We start from the raw sequence: 17,900 nt of genomic DNA, 5'->3' as shown, positions 1-17,900 counted from the left end.
AATGATTCACCTCAGGTAACCCCAATAGCGGGGCATATGCAAGATTTCCCGTAGTAATCTGGCGCCTCCAAGGGATCATAATTCCCTGTTGCAATTTTTTCGCCTAGAAAAGTATAGCCAGATTAGGCCCATTCAACCTCACAAGCCTTGCAGTTCCCAGCCATCTTTCGATAAACATTCTGGAAAAGAGCACCTTGCTCTCCAACACCACTATCGTCTTCACATAATATGTGAAGGAATCGATGAGCGTTTGGACAGATAGGAACACGTCTTTTTTCAACCTTTTCAGAAAAGTCTACCACACACCCTCTTTCACTCCAGCTATTAAGTAGAGTAAGATTTCCGCCCACTTTTCTTCCAAAGCATGATAGTGTGTCGATCTTCTCCCTAATCTTGGCGCTCAACTGAATTCCTCTTATACAAGACAGCAACTGCTTGACACAAGACCGCATGTCGTCAATGCATAAACACTGAACGATTGCGTGTTATAGTATCGTCCCTGTGCGTGCAGGTTCGGATGTTGATGTTGACACTCCCATAGCTGAAAAGCTTGTCTCAAGCAAATTTGTACCCCGTAGTCTGGCAATGAATTTTGAAAGTAGTCAATAGTCTGCGATTTAAAAGTTCTGCGGATGGGACAATTTAGACCATTCGATGTCTCGAGTCAACCTCAAGTTCATACCTTCAACTAAGCCCCTATAGATATTTTGAGGTATTCTTCCCCTAACAGTTTTGTCCGGCTAGAATATTACTGTGGGCACCTAGTAACATTCTAGATGTCAAAAACTCTGTTTTTGTTCTAAGTTTGAACTATGCCACTCGGTAAATAATTCTTGTGGTAGTTGATTAACTCAGAACAACACCCAACATTTTACCCTAGAAGTCGAAGCATTTTGAAATTGAAACACGTATTTTCGACCTGCAGAAAAAATGCCATTCTATTTTCTTCAAGAGTCCTTCGAAATATTCTGAAGATATTTACTGATTGGAAATGTTGATATGTACATGTTGATATGTAGTGGGGGAACATCATATCCATGTGTTAAGAGGAATTCTTTAGGATTTGAGTAATTCTCCCTGGAAACTAAGTTTTTTTTTATTCATCATACTTAAACAACCCTTATTCAGGGAACTTTTCAGCAGATCGAGTCACTCGACTTGAATAAAATTCTAACTAGGTCCCATAATATGTGAAGGAATCGATGAGCGTTTGGACAGATAGGAACACGTCTTTTTTCAACCTTTTCAGAAAAGTCTACCACACACCCTCTTTCACTCCAGCTATTAAGTAGAGTAAGATTTCCGCCCACTTTTCTTCCAAAGCATGATAGTGTGTCGATCTTCTCCCTAATCTTGGCGCTGTTTATCTTGATATGAGGTTTGCATGTCGTGCACGTATGCCTATGATGCATATGTCTGCTGTACCCTTATCAGGCGGGTCGTTATGATGGGTATATTGAACTTCATATATTTGTACCCCAGCGTCACTTTGATGGTATGTACTCCCTAAATGATGAAAGAAGAAGAAGAAGAAGAAGCTAAAGGAGTTGGGCAGGAAGAAAAGAACGCTCCTAAAGATACACAGAGCCCATCATCTACGTGCAGACACTGATCACCAAAATATGAATAGAAAAAATAGGGGAAGGGGACTGATAAGTATAGAAGAGTGCTTACGTATCGAACTCGCGAGCTTAATGAGATATCTATCCCAAAGTATGGAAACCTTGCTAGTGACAGTTAGGGATGAGGGTGTATTGAAAGCAGAGAGAAATGGAAAAAACAAAGGAAGAAATACAAAAAGGGCACGAAGAATCATTTCGCAACACGGGATTACACAATCAATTCCATGTCGCCACAAAAGAAGTTGCTGACTGAAGAAGGAACACTGAAAAAAGAGACCGAGAACACTATAGTGGCAGCGCAAGACCAATCTTTGACCACGAACTGGTCGGTCAACTTTCGGAATGAGCAAGTGTATCCGCTCTGCCGCATCTGTAATAGACTGGAGGAAACCATTGACCATAGCACGAACAAATGCCCTAGACTTCCCCAAAACTACTACAAGTTGTGGATAAGGTAGCTACATTGGAAACAGCGCGAAAAGTGAGGGCTAGAGAGAAGCAAACGTGGTATGACCACAAACTGCAAGGAGTGGTGGATTCGGTGACTTTCAAAGTGGTTTTGGATTTCCTAAACCAGACAGATCAGGTGCTAGGGCATAACAGACCGGACCTAGCGGTGGTAGACAAGATGCAACACGCACTATATAGTTGATGTTGCATGCCCCTTTGACCCACGAATAGTCAAGAAAGAAGTAAAAAAAATAGATAAATACAACCTTAAGTACTAAATAGCCCGGCTATGGAAGATAAAAAAGGTAAAGATACTGCCAATTATTGTTGGGTCCTTTAGGACAGTATCAGTAGGAATATAAAGAAAATCGGAGTAGAGTGCCCAGTAGAACTGTTACAAAGGGTTTCCCTCGTTAACAAGGTCAGAATAATGAGGAAAGTATTAGATAGTTGAAAAGAACAGATAGCATGGTACTGTAGTCTGCAGGTAGTAAACCCGCTATACATGTAAAACTCGTGGAGCTCCAACAAAACCCGAGATAACAAGAAATAATAATCATAATAATAACCCTTTCTACAAAAGTCACAAGTCCTGAAATATGGAGAGAAGGACTAGTCTATTACAACGACTCCAGTGTTCAACTGGTACTTAATTTATCGACCCGAAAAGTTTCGACCAAGGTGGAATTTGAAATCTGAAGCATGAATGTAAAAGCAGCATTATTTGTTACTAGGGAAAAGTGTAAGATTAAATATGAATAAGAAAGCATAGGTTACAAATCTATTGACTGCTCCACAAAATATTTGGCGGATTTCATTCTGAATTAAGTACCCCATATATCCTCGCATAACTTTTTATTGTTTTTAATTTTCAGAAAATGTTTGCGAATCTGTATTTTACACACGGGAATTCGTATGCTTATGCAATTTTTTTTACTGTTTCAATTTCCACCCGCAACCCCTATAAATCTTTAAATTTCCACTCCTTCTCGAATGTTCTTAAATCATAGTTTTAAAAGACGGACAATCCGACTCTGCCTTTTCATTTCTGTTTATGATTTTAAAATAATTTTCAGACGAAAAAGGTATGAGACTTAAAGGAAATTTGGCTATTGGTTTTAGCACTTCCCACTGCTACCTGGTACCGTCCTCGTTTCTTTGTCAATCTGATATGTATTGATGTTTTTCAATATTGTTCTCCCCAAAATCACATTTAATAGAATTATGACGCACCCAAGGGTGGTCCATTGCTGGGATTTAAGTAGAAAAACCTTGTTGTGATTTAGATCCCACAGCCCGCACCAATTAACTGGGTATGTGTAACAAGAGAAAAACACTTGCTAAGAGAAAAATATGCTCCTAAAATAAATTGTTTTATATACATGTTTTAAACCACTGTGGATAAATCCCAGCAATGACCTAGGCTTCTGCAAAACGGTTAAGCATATTTAAATCTAATTTGAGCATCCGTAATGATTTTTTTTTTGGGGGGGGGTATGAAAAAAGTTTAATGGAAAACTTTTTTGCATAATCGTTCGATTTCCAGTGTGTAGAACATAAATTCGCAAAAGAATTCTGAAAATACCAAAAAGTGGAAGTATTATGACAGGTTTCATGTTGCTTCGATCCAGGATCTATAATAGGTCATGCGTAAGCGTGAATATTTTTAACTATTTGAATTCGAATCTCAAAAATTATTTTGAAATTATAATCAGAATTAGAATTTTCTGTAATATTCTAGTCTAAAGCTGAGAATTAATTTAAACCTAAAGCAACATGAATTTCACAATATATTTCAAGCTGTTTACGCGAAAGTTTCCTGATATAACTTTAAATAATATTAAAACATCATGAAATTAAACTGGTTAATAACCTTTATGGTAAAACGCGATAATAATACAAATATTAAATTACCATACTGAAATATGTACTAAACTGTGAGAAATGAACAAAAACTACGTATTGGGATAGGATCTTTCAAATGTACGATACTATTTTGTATATTGATGTAACGATATGACAATTTATTGATATAAATAGTACAGAAAAGTAAGCGCGTAGTACGTAAAATTGATGATGACCTGTCCTTGCGGTCTTCCTTATCCGAATGCTCATTTTAATAGCTATTTATTCGCAAGGCCGTGCATGGGTAGATCTACGAGTATCGTTTAAACAACGTGTAAGTGGTTGTGTTTTCCAAAGACACGTCTAATTTTAACGTACTTCTCAGGTTGAATAAACATGTAAAAGACTGGATTTTCAAGATCAATCCATTTGACGAGCTTCTAAACACTTCCCGTCTCCCCAGTTTTACTTAGAAGACATGGGTCGACACTGGACTACAAAATATGACACAACCAAAATATTATGATGACTGACTGAATTCAGAACTTAGTGATTAGATGGCAAAATTTTTAGCCATTCAGCTATACAGCGCATACATAATATGCACACACATACACATGCAGACGAACAAACATGCATACATATGGACTCACACTAACACATATATTAGATTTGTTGAATAACATATTTTAAATTAAAATAGGCTCATATCTGCTGAAAATACAGTATATTAATTATGAAATATTTTCTACCAATAATATAAATAGTAATTTAATTACATGCACGCAAGGCAGTTTCTATAAAATATAGTTATGTACCGTCATATTTAGCGTGTTTATGTACATTCAGACAAGGAAAGACGTGTCACTGTTAAAGGTGTCTCGGGAGAAACTCTCCTTACACAAAGCCTCGATATAAACACCACTCAGCCATAATCAGTATCACGTAGTGAACAAACGTGCCTTCGTCATTACACGTCATCAACTATATATCTAACCGTTATTTCGTGGTGTGTGTAAGAGCTGGTTGGCCTTATATTAAAATAGCAAATTATATATTTGCTGACGTCTAAAAGTTTGCCTTTGTGAAGTTGGAACGAATGAATGAATCGGATGTGCACTTGGCAGTGTTACAAGATATATAGTTATGTAAGTCATTTTTTAACATGTTCATGTAAATTAGGACATTGAAAGACAATACACTCCACAATTTGTCTAGGTGGGGGGTGGATTTTCATTTGTACTAATATAAGAGCGACCAGCTCTTTGTGACAATGAATAACGGATCAGCATATGTGGCTAATGAAACTAGCTACACATAAACGGAAGTGTCAGGTGACATCTCTCAGGTCTACTTGTGTGTGTTACACCCATATTGTCTAGTAGGGGAATTTTCTTCACCGGAGACAATTCGGGGATTTCATTGTCTACCCATGTCCGAAAGTATATGAACATGCTAAATATGATCCTACGTAATTATATTTGTTAAAATTCTGATTAATGCGTATCTAATTAACTTATTTCCAGCTTGACAAAGATTTTTGCTCATCCACAAAGGTATTATTCGGTTTGCTAATAATAGAGTGAACAGCTCTTAGTGACTATCAACAACATCTAAATATAAGCAGCAAGAAACACATATTCGCTGCGGTCCGCTGACGTAATTCATAATCTGATGATATATTTACTATCATATTGTCTGAATGTACACGAACACCTAAAATATGACTGAACATACCAGTATATTGGATAAAATTTATAAAAGTATAATTCTAAAGAAAGTCACCTAAAGTTAAACAGTAAGGCATTACTTACAGAATTACCGTAAATTAATTTTTGAAATATTCAGCCAAAACTTTTCTCGATCCCAAAAATTGTAACACAAAGTTAAACAGTAATATCTGCTATAATCTTCCAAAACAGAAAATTCAATAATCTAGAGCCATAGCAGTAATGGTTACTCTTAATAACTAATTGTTTAAATTGAATTTTATAAGCAAAATATTTTTTAAAATCCTATTCGAGGTCTCAGGTCAATGCGTACTCTAAATCCGTTAAGACTGCGATTTCTCTTATATCACAATTCTGCATGAATATATATACATATATCGGTTCTTAATATTCATCCCCACAAGACGGGAAAAACTGTCTTTGTTCGCATTTTCTAATCGTATGATTTTCTGATGGCTTAATCTCATCTATTTTAGTTTTTTTTATTATTTTTTTTATGTATGTGTGTAATACGCCTGCTGAATAGCTATCTCGTCTTGACTGATTAAAATCTTCCAATTGTATTATTCTTTCCGCTTGCTGATATAAATTTTTTTGTTTGTTTGTTTATTATTACATTGCAACGATTATTCGCACTATGCTTTTCATAGTTATATATCATTATTGCTATTAACATTATTATTATTATTGCTATTATTATTATCATTATTATTTCACTTTTCATTGTTGTTGAGCTGGAAGAAAAAAAGCAAATAAGGATTCCTGCGTAGTATAAGAATTGATATGAAACATTTCTTTTAATTTTAATGTATAAACATATTGCACTCGCAACTACAATATAGTCATGGTTATATTTGTAAGGATTCTTCCAGGATCGCATGTTTTCTGGAATATTTGAGTAGGCAACGTTCAATAATGCACTGAACATACGACAAGCTCTTTTCAGATTCGTGTTTGTAAATTTTCTATTATGAACATAAAAATACTAAATCGAAATAATAGCGGTAAACATATTAACTGACAACAAGGCTCGTTTTTATTTCTCTACCAGATATATATCATCATTACCAAAATGAATGGTTTGTAAAGACTTGGGTATATATATATATATATATATATATATATATATATATATATATATATATATATATATATATATATATATATATATACAGTATATATATCATAATATTGCTTTATATTCTTTCCACATTTAGAGTTTACCATATATGTATTTATCTATTCAGAAAAATTGTAAGTATTAATATAACATTTGATACAAAGATATCTTTAGTTTGACTACAACTTTGGTACCAGTAATTTACAAGAAGCATTCATAACTTATTAGCTTCGTTTACAAATAATTAGCTTATTACACCATTGTTAGAGCTAATTACATATATTAATACAAACTCACCTTCATATCTACTTGAATATGTATGTGTATATATATGTTTGTAAACATATATATATATATATATATATATATATACATACACGGTGGTGCATCAGCATGGCCGCAGCTCTGAGCTGAAACTTTGAAATGAAATACGAACTTACACACATACACACTAACACTTACACACTAACACACACACACACACACACACACACACACACACACACATATATATATATATATATATATATATATATATATATATATATATATATATATATATATATTTATATATATGTACATGCAAAGAGGTCCGACATAATCAACCACGTGTATTACCACAAGCTCATTTTTGAACGGAATAATTTACATGAAATATTCCTACAACCAGTGAGACACAGAAACAATTGTAACAAGTATTAATGCTGTTCGGTATACATTCGATTTTGTTATTTATTTAAAATGCTACTCCTTGGAATATTTCCATACATTGGTTTTAGCGGTAAGGCTGATGGAGTCCCTACATTTAGTGAATTTCCAATCCATTATAAGTATGAAAATGTGGAAAACTAGGCATTGGAGTGGAATGTTGAGTAAGATAACCCGAGGAACTACACTATATGTGTGTGTGTGTGTATGTGTGTTTTGTGTGTGTGTGTGTGTATGTCTGTATGTTTATATGTGTGTGTTTATTTGTGTGTGTATATATAGCGAGAGAGAAAGAGAGATGCATGTATGTATGTATGTATACAGATGTATGTAGTTATATATGTATGTAAACTAAACGCACAATTATGCGTTCAAAACAAGGTTGCAGAAATAGCACTCGAATACCTAGGTTAGAGCAAAATACTATTCAATTCATCATCATGGGTTTTAAATCTGGGTTTTGTCCCTGTTAACGGGGGTGGCCGGATCTACCGCAATGCCATAGCAACCGAGTTAGACTGATAGGTGCCTATTCTCCTTTGCTATCATGAGGATTTTTTGTAGCTGGATTTTTTACAGGGAGCATGCCCTTGCTAACTCCCAACCTCAGTTTCTACATATAAGTGGTCCCGAGATCAAGGCCTCTACCACGATTTTTAAGAAGTTTGGTGGCAATCTAGCTCAAGAAAGCAAGGACGCTACTCCCTGAGACCCGTTCCGGAGTTCCCCTACAAAATCTTAACATATTGGTACTAAGCGATTCACGTGACTTTCTATTGACATTTGAGTTAATACACAAAATGCAATTTCATATCTTGTGACTATATAAGACTTGTAGCCCACCGGCAGGCATTTATGCATCGTTATTTTTTTAAATATGTAACCCAATAAGAATTAAATACTAATTCGTTGAACTAGTATCTACAAAAAATATAAAAACTCACAGCTAATAGAATTTCAATATTCTGTATTATCAAAACTGTCTGACAAACGGTCACGTGATTACGTATATCGAAAAGCTGAGTGAATATGGCTACTAAAATGATAAGAAGGTGATTGAGTTGTGAAACCAGGCAACGCAAATAGAGAATCAACAACACATTCTCCAAACTGTATTTTATGGAAAATCAATAGAATTTTAATAAAACAAAAATTAATGCAAAGAGAATTTAAGCATATTGCGAAGTTATAATAACTTGCTTTGAATGTGATGAGAGATATTTTGCTATAAAGCATAAATTATTAAGTTTCATAAAAATACAAGTTATCTTCTAGTGGAAGCCTTGAAATGTTCTCTTTGAACCTAATGTGGGGAAGAGAGTTCCATGCATATTTAGAACACTCTCTTGTTCTAAAGAATCAACTCACGGAATAAACTTAGATCCATATACGCGCACACACACATATTAATGTGGATGTACGCATACATACATACATACACACATACATACATGCATACATACATTCACATACATACATATATTTATATGTGTGCGTGTGTGTGCATATATATATATATATATATATATATATATATATATAAGCAATGTTAATTCTCTAAATGAAGTATTAACAGTAACTGCACGATAAAGTGTAGTATATTGCCACTTAAGTGTGGCTGACCCCTAGGGGTGGATGTTACTGTTGCTTTTAGCCCCAGGAGGACATCTCCTCCAGCTGGCTTATCGACACACGACTGTGTCCTGTTTGCCAATATCAGTGAAGAATGTCACTGGAAAAGAAGATATAAGGTTTGCCAGGTTTTTGTCTCTCTCACCAAGGTCATCAGCTGTCGAACGCCGACGAAGGGAAATAACCCTGAAATCCGGATACGTTCGTGCTGCTGGTCGAGGTGAGAGGGATAACTCCCTTGGCAAACAGGACACAGTCGTGTGTCGATAAGCCAGCTGGAGGAGATGTCCTCCTGGGGCTAAAAGCAACAGTAACATCCACCCCTAGGGGTCAGCCACACTTAAGTGGCAATATACTACACTTTATATATATATATATATATATATATATATATATATATATATATATATACCCCTTTGAGTCTGTTTCCAAAAGATATATATTAAAATATCTTTTTTTTTTTTGCAAAAATGTTTTTAAAAATTAAGATTACAAAGATGAAGATGAAGTCAAAACATATTATAAAATTGATGGTTTTGAGGACTATCCTTCTCTCTCCATACTCCAATTTATTTTGCTATGGTATTTTTTCGAATGCAAAATTCTGAATACCATATTCAGAAGTTCATTTTCGAGGATGTACGTTACAATTATGATGATCAATTGCAGAGAATAGAAGAAATTACATATTGTTCTTCCGTCACATTCCCCGACTTTGTTTCCATCAATTTCCCCTCCTTCAGTATTCTTCATTCTTTATATCACCAGAATTACGTACTCAACACCCGCAAACGACTACTTTTACGAAATATCATTTTAAAATATGAATTTCAAAGATAGTTTTGTAGAAATATGATGATGCTTGTAAGTGGTAGTGACATAATCAAAATCTACATTCATGCAAACATATCTCTGCAAAATGTGATACAAAATATGCGTTTTTAGAGAATTATGAAGAGAGTGCTATATATGTATACAAATAAATCCTTACACACTTATGCATATACAAGATACGAAATACTACCACCCCTGCTAAAACAGTCAAAAAATTATCATATGCAAAAGTGCAAAATCACGGTGTTGGTCCAGCATGACTGCAGCTGCATAGCTGAAACAAAAATATATGTATGTCATTGTTCAGTTTTATTTCAAGATTTCTTGCTAATGGTGAAAGAGTTGGTTACTAATCTAGATTCAAAGCTCCTTCATAGGAGTTTCAACATCAACAACAGTGTATTTTCGTATGTTTGTTTGTTTGTTTGTTTGTATGTATGTATGTATGTATGTATGTATGTATGTGCGTGTGTACGTATATATGCGTGTATGAATGTATGTATATGTGCAGATTTGCATGTTTTGCTTTATGTATGTACTCTCGTGCATATAGTTGCATATCTAGACATAATGTATTTAAATGGTAAACTGGAAAGTTTTATAAATCTTTACCTTTCCAGTGATGGATTGGGTCTGTAGTCTTCAAATTAGCTGTATGTATGTATGTATATATGTATGTATGTATTATGTATGTATGTATGTACGTATGTATGTATGCATGCATGTATGTATGAGTATGTGTATGTATGTATGCATGATCTAGACATGCTCATATATATTTAAACGATAAAGTACTGGAAAGGTTTACAAATATTTACAGTTCCAGTGATGGATTGGATCTGAAGTCTTCGAATTAGCTGTATGTATATATGTACGTATGTATGTATGAATGCATGTGTGTATGTATATAATGTATATACATATACATATATATGCGTGCACCTGTTGTATTTCTGTTTTGAACACAAGATTAACTCTGCAATAGTCACTGAGGGCTAAAAGAAGACGAGGATGAAAACCTTACCAAGGATCAGCTAAATTACATTTAGTGCCATTTCACCTGAGAGTAACATCCTGGCACAGGAGTAGTCGAGGTAGTCTCTGATTAATGTTTCAAAATCCTTGATGAAATACCACATCATTTATAGGTTTGGCGTGTGACTGTTGAGCCTTTCGGTTGTTCTGCCTTTGTAACAGTTTCTATATTTCTTTATTCTCTGATTGCAAGTGAGATCTTTTAACCACCCTGTAGTTACCAAGATAAGGTCTTAGACTAGTGGTGTCGGCTTAGTTGACGACAAGCAGATACATGAAACGCAGAATCAGACACATACAGACGCGTATAAATTCATATATATATATATATATGCATATACACACACGTGCACTCACATACATGCACGCACAGACACACAAACACACACACACACACACACACACATACGCATACACACACAAACACACGCACACACACACATATACATAAAGAATATGGGTGGCCCGTTAGGAATTCAGAAATTAAAGACGGTGGTGCTCCAGCACGGTCTCAGTCAAATGAGTGAAACAACTAAAAGTGTAAAAGAATATATCATATATATATATATATATATATATATATATATATATGTGTGTGTGTGTGTGTGTGTGTGTGTGTGTGTGTGTGTGTGTGTGTGTGTGTGTGTGTGTGTGTGTGTGTGTGTAGATATAGACAGATACACGCTATAATATTTATAAAATATATAGCGTATACATATATATATATATATTATATATATACATAATATAAGCGTACACACATTTTCATATGTTTGTATATATATATATATATATATATATTCATAATGATTCCATGGTGAAGCTATTCATAGGCCATCTCTTTACTATATTTATTTCATTTTCTGCAGTACCTTGCTGGTTGCCTCACTTACTTCCATTTATACCCGAAATAATTGAACATAACTCTTTAAGCACATTATCTAGTTATTAGGTTACCCTTTTATAGCATTCATATCTAAATAGTGGAGTATTCACTATACGAGTGTAAATTTGAGACATGTTTCTATGAGAGAATATTCATTACGAAATATTTTTTCTTAGTGATAACTTTTACTCCTGATATATTCCAAAGTCTGCAAAATTCATTCTTCCTGATTTGAAGCTATCTTATATTAACTGACAACACATGAATGGATTTATTCATTCTTCAATTTCCATGAAGTAGAGTGGATAAGCGAACTTACCATTAACTCACACCAATCATTCCGCTGCTGTTGTGCCCTATCCGTGGAAAAGTTAGCAGCTTCTGTAAATACAACATAGCATTTCATTAGATTCATTACTTTAGGAACTGTAACACATTTCATAAATCTACTCCAACAAAATGTATTTCTCTAACCTTACTTTTTCTAATCAAAAGATTGACTAGTCTTATATTTGTTCTCCGCAAAGCATATTCAATCGAAATGAAATATTTAAAATATAGAATGTTATCCGCTGGGCAACATTAGTGCTTTTCTATTCTGCTGGTTAATACTATTTTTGTCGAAAATTTAACCAAGCAGAAATCGTATAAAAGAGCAATGTCCAGCTTCAATATTTTTTTCAGTAGAATTTCTTTACTTGTTCCTCATTTATTTCTATAGAACAGAATTATTTCAATGTAAGCTTTCAAATATAACGTTGTAATTTTATCACTAACTGATCAATTCTAAATATAATGAAATTTATGTGCTGCTATCTATGATAAATAGTATCTTTATTCAAAACCATATTTCCTCTCCGTCATGTTACAGTCAAGATGACAAAGAAATCACAGCGGCATAGTGATGATGTACAGTTCAAAGACAAGTGAAAAGTTTTTAGAACACATCCACGAAAGTAGGATTAAACCAAAGTTATGTTTGCTGTTGAACTGAAACTCATGATCCTATATAAACATTAGAGACTGACTATTCATTTTTTTCCGTCTTCGTACATATTTCAAACGTGTAGTGTAGCTTGATGGAATTCTAAATTTATTACATAATAGATTTGAGATTTCATGTCTTAGTCAGACAGAGATTTAGGAATCACTTTAATATAATGTAACCGTAACTGATCCTAAATACGTAAATACATATTTCATTGATAAACATGAATTAAAGTTTCATTCCATATATATATATATATATATATATATATATATATATATATATATATATATATATCTTCATGCTTAATTAATGCGTTGTAGATGTTGTAGACAAATCGCTATAGCTGGAAAATATATACTTTCCATTCACTTTTGTAGAATTATAGAAAGGTTGTAATGTTTTTATTTTGACAACAGCAAATTCTGTCACTCGGTAGACATATTATTTTAGCTTAATTACAGACTATTTTCGATTTCTGATAGTATCTTTTTCATCTCAGCTACATGGCTGACACCTTTAGAAAAGACGTAGATGTTTTCTTTTGCGTTTCCGTTCAATGTGACAACGATAACATAGATAAAATAGATCAATTGACACAATGTGTTCATCAAAATGTTGAAGAAATTCTCAAATTCCCATACTCAATAGGTGGCTATAAGCATAGGAATAACTTTCTTCATATTTTGTTTTGTTATTTTTTTCTTCTCGTACGCATATTCACCTAAGAATCAGCAAATGTTAAAGACAACCACTGAGGAATCACTTGTTCGGCCTTTAAAGATGGCGAGTTCAAATTTTTGAAAGAAATATTCTTTACATAAAATGCATCATTGCAAATTTGAACAGGTTTGCTTTTTCTAGCTGTGTCGGCTGTGAACTGAATAAAAATATGATATAGTAAAATAAGCCAAATTTCATTTTTTTTTACCTTACTTGTTTCAGTCATTTGACTGGGGCCATGCTAGAGCACTGCCTTTAGTCGAACATATCGACCCCCAGGACTTATTCTTTGTAAAGCTAGTAGTTATTTTCTCGGTCACTCTTCACGAACCGCTAGGTTAAGGGGAAGTAAACACACCCACATCGGTTGTCATGCGATGGTGGGGGAACAAACACATACACACAAATACATACATACATGCATACATACACACACACACACACACACACATATATATATGTCGTATATATATATATATATATATATATATATATATATATATATACGGGCTTTCTTCAGTATCTGTCTACCAAATCTTCTCACAAGGCTTTGGTTGGACCTAAGCTATAGTAGTAGACATTTGCCTAAGGTGTCATGCAGTGGGACTGAACCCGGAACTATATGTTTGGGAAGCAAGCGTCTTACCGCACAGCCACTCCTGCGCCTAGAAACCTCTAAATTCAAAGGATTTTTTCGATTCTATTTTGACGTCGAATATTGATCTTCAGCAATTAATTATCTTTTAGCAACTTGTCCTAGAGAATTTTTAATTGTTGATATCTTGTTATTCATTCCAGTTTTTGGGGTCATAAATCCTTTCTTTTAATATTGCAAGTTGAAAGGTTGCAAATATAAACCATTTTTAATGGTATAAATCGAAGTAGATAAAGCTATAAATAGTAGCTTGTAGAATATTGGGAGGAAATATCCTTTGACTTATTTTCCATTGAAGATTTATATCCGAGCATTCTACACACTAGTATTTATAGCTTTATCTACTTTGAGTTCTACCGTTAAAATGAATTGTTCCGTATCGGTCAAAATTTCTGGATCCTTATTGTGTGAACAACATTGTAGACATGATTGGAATATGTAAATATTTATTTCTTTATTGCCCACAAGGGGAAAATCAAGGATAGACAAGGGATTAAGTCGATTACATCAACCCCAGTACTTCACTGGTACTTATTTGATCGACCCTCAAAGGATAAATGGCACAGTCGACCTCGGTAGAATTTGAACTCAGAATGTAACAGCAGACGAACTGCCGCTGAGCATTTCGCTCGTCGTGCTAACAAATATATAAATATTAATAAGAATTTATTCTTTTATACTCTAGCCACAAGGCCCGAAATGTTTGGGGAGGAGGCTAATCGATTAGATCGATTCCAGTACGCAGCTGGTACATAATTTATCGACCCCGAATGGATGGAAGACAAAGTTGGCCTCAGAACGTAACGGCAGACGAAATACTGCTAAGCATTTCTCTCGGCTTGCTAACAAATAAATTAATAAGAATTTATTCGCCAGCATTGTCAGACACTCGAAAGTTGAACCAAGTCACTTACTGTATTTTGTTTAGCATGACGAGATGCCGAGTTCAAATTCAACCGTTTTGGTTTTACCCCTCATCCCTCACCATTTAATACATTGTTTACTTTAATGAAACCTTCAACTTCAGTATATTTGAAACAAATTCAGATGATATACTCTCTTCGTTGTTAATGTTGAAATGTTATTTATTTGAAATACTTATAGGAATCTTGACCTTCTGACATTGACTTCCAGCATTTGTGTTATGTACTCCTGTGTGTGGGTGCATGCGTGTGTGCTTGTGTGTGTGTGTTTCAATATATAAATGCTTGTTACCATATATAACAGAAACCGTTTTTTTCTTTCAGGATGCACATGCCTTGGATGCTGCTCCCCAACAGGATGTGTTTACGTCAACGTTGTCGTACCAATAATGACTGCTGTCGCCGCTATAACATTTGTGACCGTTGGGCTAAACTCTGCTATGATTGTTGGTATGGACATCCTTGTTCTTCTGACAAAGATTGCTGCCAACGTTATCCAAGATGCAGTCTCTCCAAGGGTACTTGCACAAATTAACACCAGTGACTACTTAAACAGAAACACCGCAGACCTTGGACAAATGAACGGCGAGTCCGTTGTGACGTGACAACATATCTCAAAAGACGAATGAAAGTGAAAATACCTCCCACTGAAACAATGAAGAATCATCATGCCAAGTTCCTTTAATAACACATGAATAAATCATACATTTTCTCGCGCAGCTTATGAAACATTGTTTTCTTTACCATACTGTATTTTGTCTCATTGTAGACATAAAATTTGCATTTGCATAACGTATCAAATAATGTCATGGTCTGAATTTGATGTAACTCTCATAATTTGAGCCGTCAGTAAATAATTCTCAATTGTCTTCGATAGCTACTAATCATGAGATAACCCATTTATTCCACAGGAAAAGTAAAGGTAACATGCACTAAAATATACGATTATATCCTGAAGTCAAGAAGATTATAAACAACAACATCAAAGTACTAAAATATATATCTTTTACTCTTTTCTTCTATTTTATGTATCGTATACGTGAGAAAATTGAAGTATATATATTTATCATTAAAGTAAAATCTTCGAAAACAAATGTTTTGTCTGGTGAAATATTGTTGTTCACACTACCCACGGAAATAAATATCAGTTGAAATTACTCAGTTATATCACTCTATTTTTAATTTAATTTAATAAAATAGCTCCTCTCTCCTGTGGTTAATCAGAGAACGTTCCGTACAACCTGCTGAAGAATGAGTCGTTGGTTCATCTACTGTCACGTGTGCTGCAATATCGCTATGATCATAATACTTAGCTACAATTAATGTACTAAGTAAGTAAGACTCAATGCATTTTACAAGTGTTTCATTATATACAAGCCGATTTTGACTCATCTTTCAGAGAAAATGCTATTTGGTGCTTAACAGCTCCATACCAAACGTAAGAATTTTTCCATGTTCCTTGTTTAAAGACGAGGTTTAGAAATTCGAAAATGTCCAGCCGAACATATATAACAGTCGTAGTAAAACATGCAAAATGTATTGGGTACAACATACAAGTAGAATGGTCGATAGTTCAAATCAAATCTGCAACCTGTTGTCGCATTCAAAGCTATCAACATTTAATATCTTCAGCATACTGTACGATTGTATTGCAATATAAAGTCCAACTTATCATTGTTTTTTCAATTATTGTACTTAGCAACGAAATTAATTTTCATCAGTTATAAAAATACTGTGTCCATTCCAAACATGAATAATTATTTTGCATAACAGAAATTACGCAAAGTGTATCCTACGGTCTTTATTGAAAATGACGTTGCTGTTGATTTCAGTCCGTATCATCTACTGATTTAAAGACAGTTACGCGGGAACAAACTATTAAAACGAAATTAGTAAAGACACAATTTGTTTTTTAAAGAAACTCATCAAATGTTGAATGTGTTTAGAAGGAGACGAAAAGATTAGCGATCTGTTTAGTGAATCCAGTAAAGTAGTAGAAAAAAAAGGATAAGTGCAGGCATTACTGCGTGGGGTAAAAGAGTGCATTTGGATGTTAGTCGAATTTACGGACACACAGTGACAAAAAAAAAAAAGACGCTATGAACACAAGCCAAAGGCTGTGGTGGAAAACAATAATTACATAATTTCCTAGGATAACATTATTAAGAGTAACAATTCTAATGAAGCAACGAGACCAGATAAGTTTGGCGGGGATAAAAAATAACAGCGTTCGTTCATAGACTTTGCAATATCATATGGCATTAGAGTGAGTACCAAACAGCGTGAGAAAATCGAAAAATATCAGACACAAACCAGAGAGATGAAAAACTTGTGGATGACAAAGTTACAATTATTATTGTATTAAATGGTCCCCGTAGCAAAATACCCAGAATGCCATCTAAGAGGACAAAGAATAGTAGAATTAACACACGCACTGTCAACCTGCAGAGAAGTGCTATCTTCTATTCTGCAAGAGTTCTAAGAAAGATTTTTCAGATTCTAAGCTACTTTCTGTCGAGATGCTTGAAGAAAATATCGCTTTCAAGTGAAGTGACATAAATAGGTAAATAATGATGACAATGTTAATGATGATGATGATGAAAATAATAATAATATTAATAATCATAAAAATACCTTCTGCTTAAGGCACAACGCCTGAAATTTGACTAGAGGGATTAAGTTGATTATATCAACCTCAATACTGCACTGGTAATTATTTTAGCGATCTCGTAAGATGAAAGGCAAAGTC

The 17,900-nt window shown here is 34.2% G+C and overlaps 1 protein-coding gene across 2 annotated transcripts in view; it reads left to right on the top strand.

Annotated features, from left to right (window-relative positions):
- LOC106874007 (uncharacterized) overlaps positions 1-16,308 on the top strand; it is a 101,732-nt gene extending 85,424 nt beyond the window's left edge. For both annotated transcript variants that reach the window (XM_014921567.3, XM_014921566.3), the window contains one exon: positions 15,476-16,308. In XM_014921567.3, the coding sequence (XP_014777053.1) occupies positions 15,476-15,686 (211 nt within the window). In that variant the 3' untranslated portion in view covers positions 15,687-16,308. The remainder of the gene's footprint in view (positions 1-15,475) is intronic.
- Positions 16,309-17,900: the final 1,592 nt, after the last annotated feature.

The sequence above is a fragment of the Octopus bimaculoides genome, chromosome 2 (genome assembly GCF_046866305.1).
Source record: "Octopus bimaculoides isolate indiv1 chromosome 2, ASM4686630v1, whole genome shotgun sequence".
In the NCBI taxonomy this organism is placed as follows: domain Eukaryota; kingdom Metazoa; phylum Mollusca; class Cephalopoda; order Octopoda; family Octopodidae; genus Octopus; species Octopus bimaculoides.
This window is presented reverse-complemented; position numbering and strand designations above follow the sequence as displayed.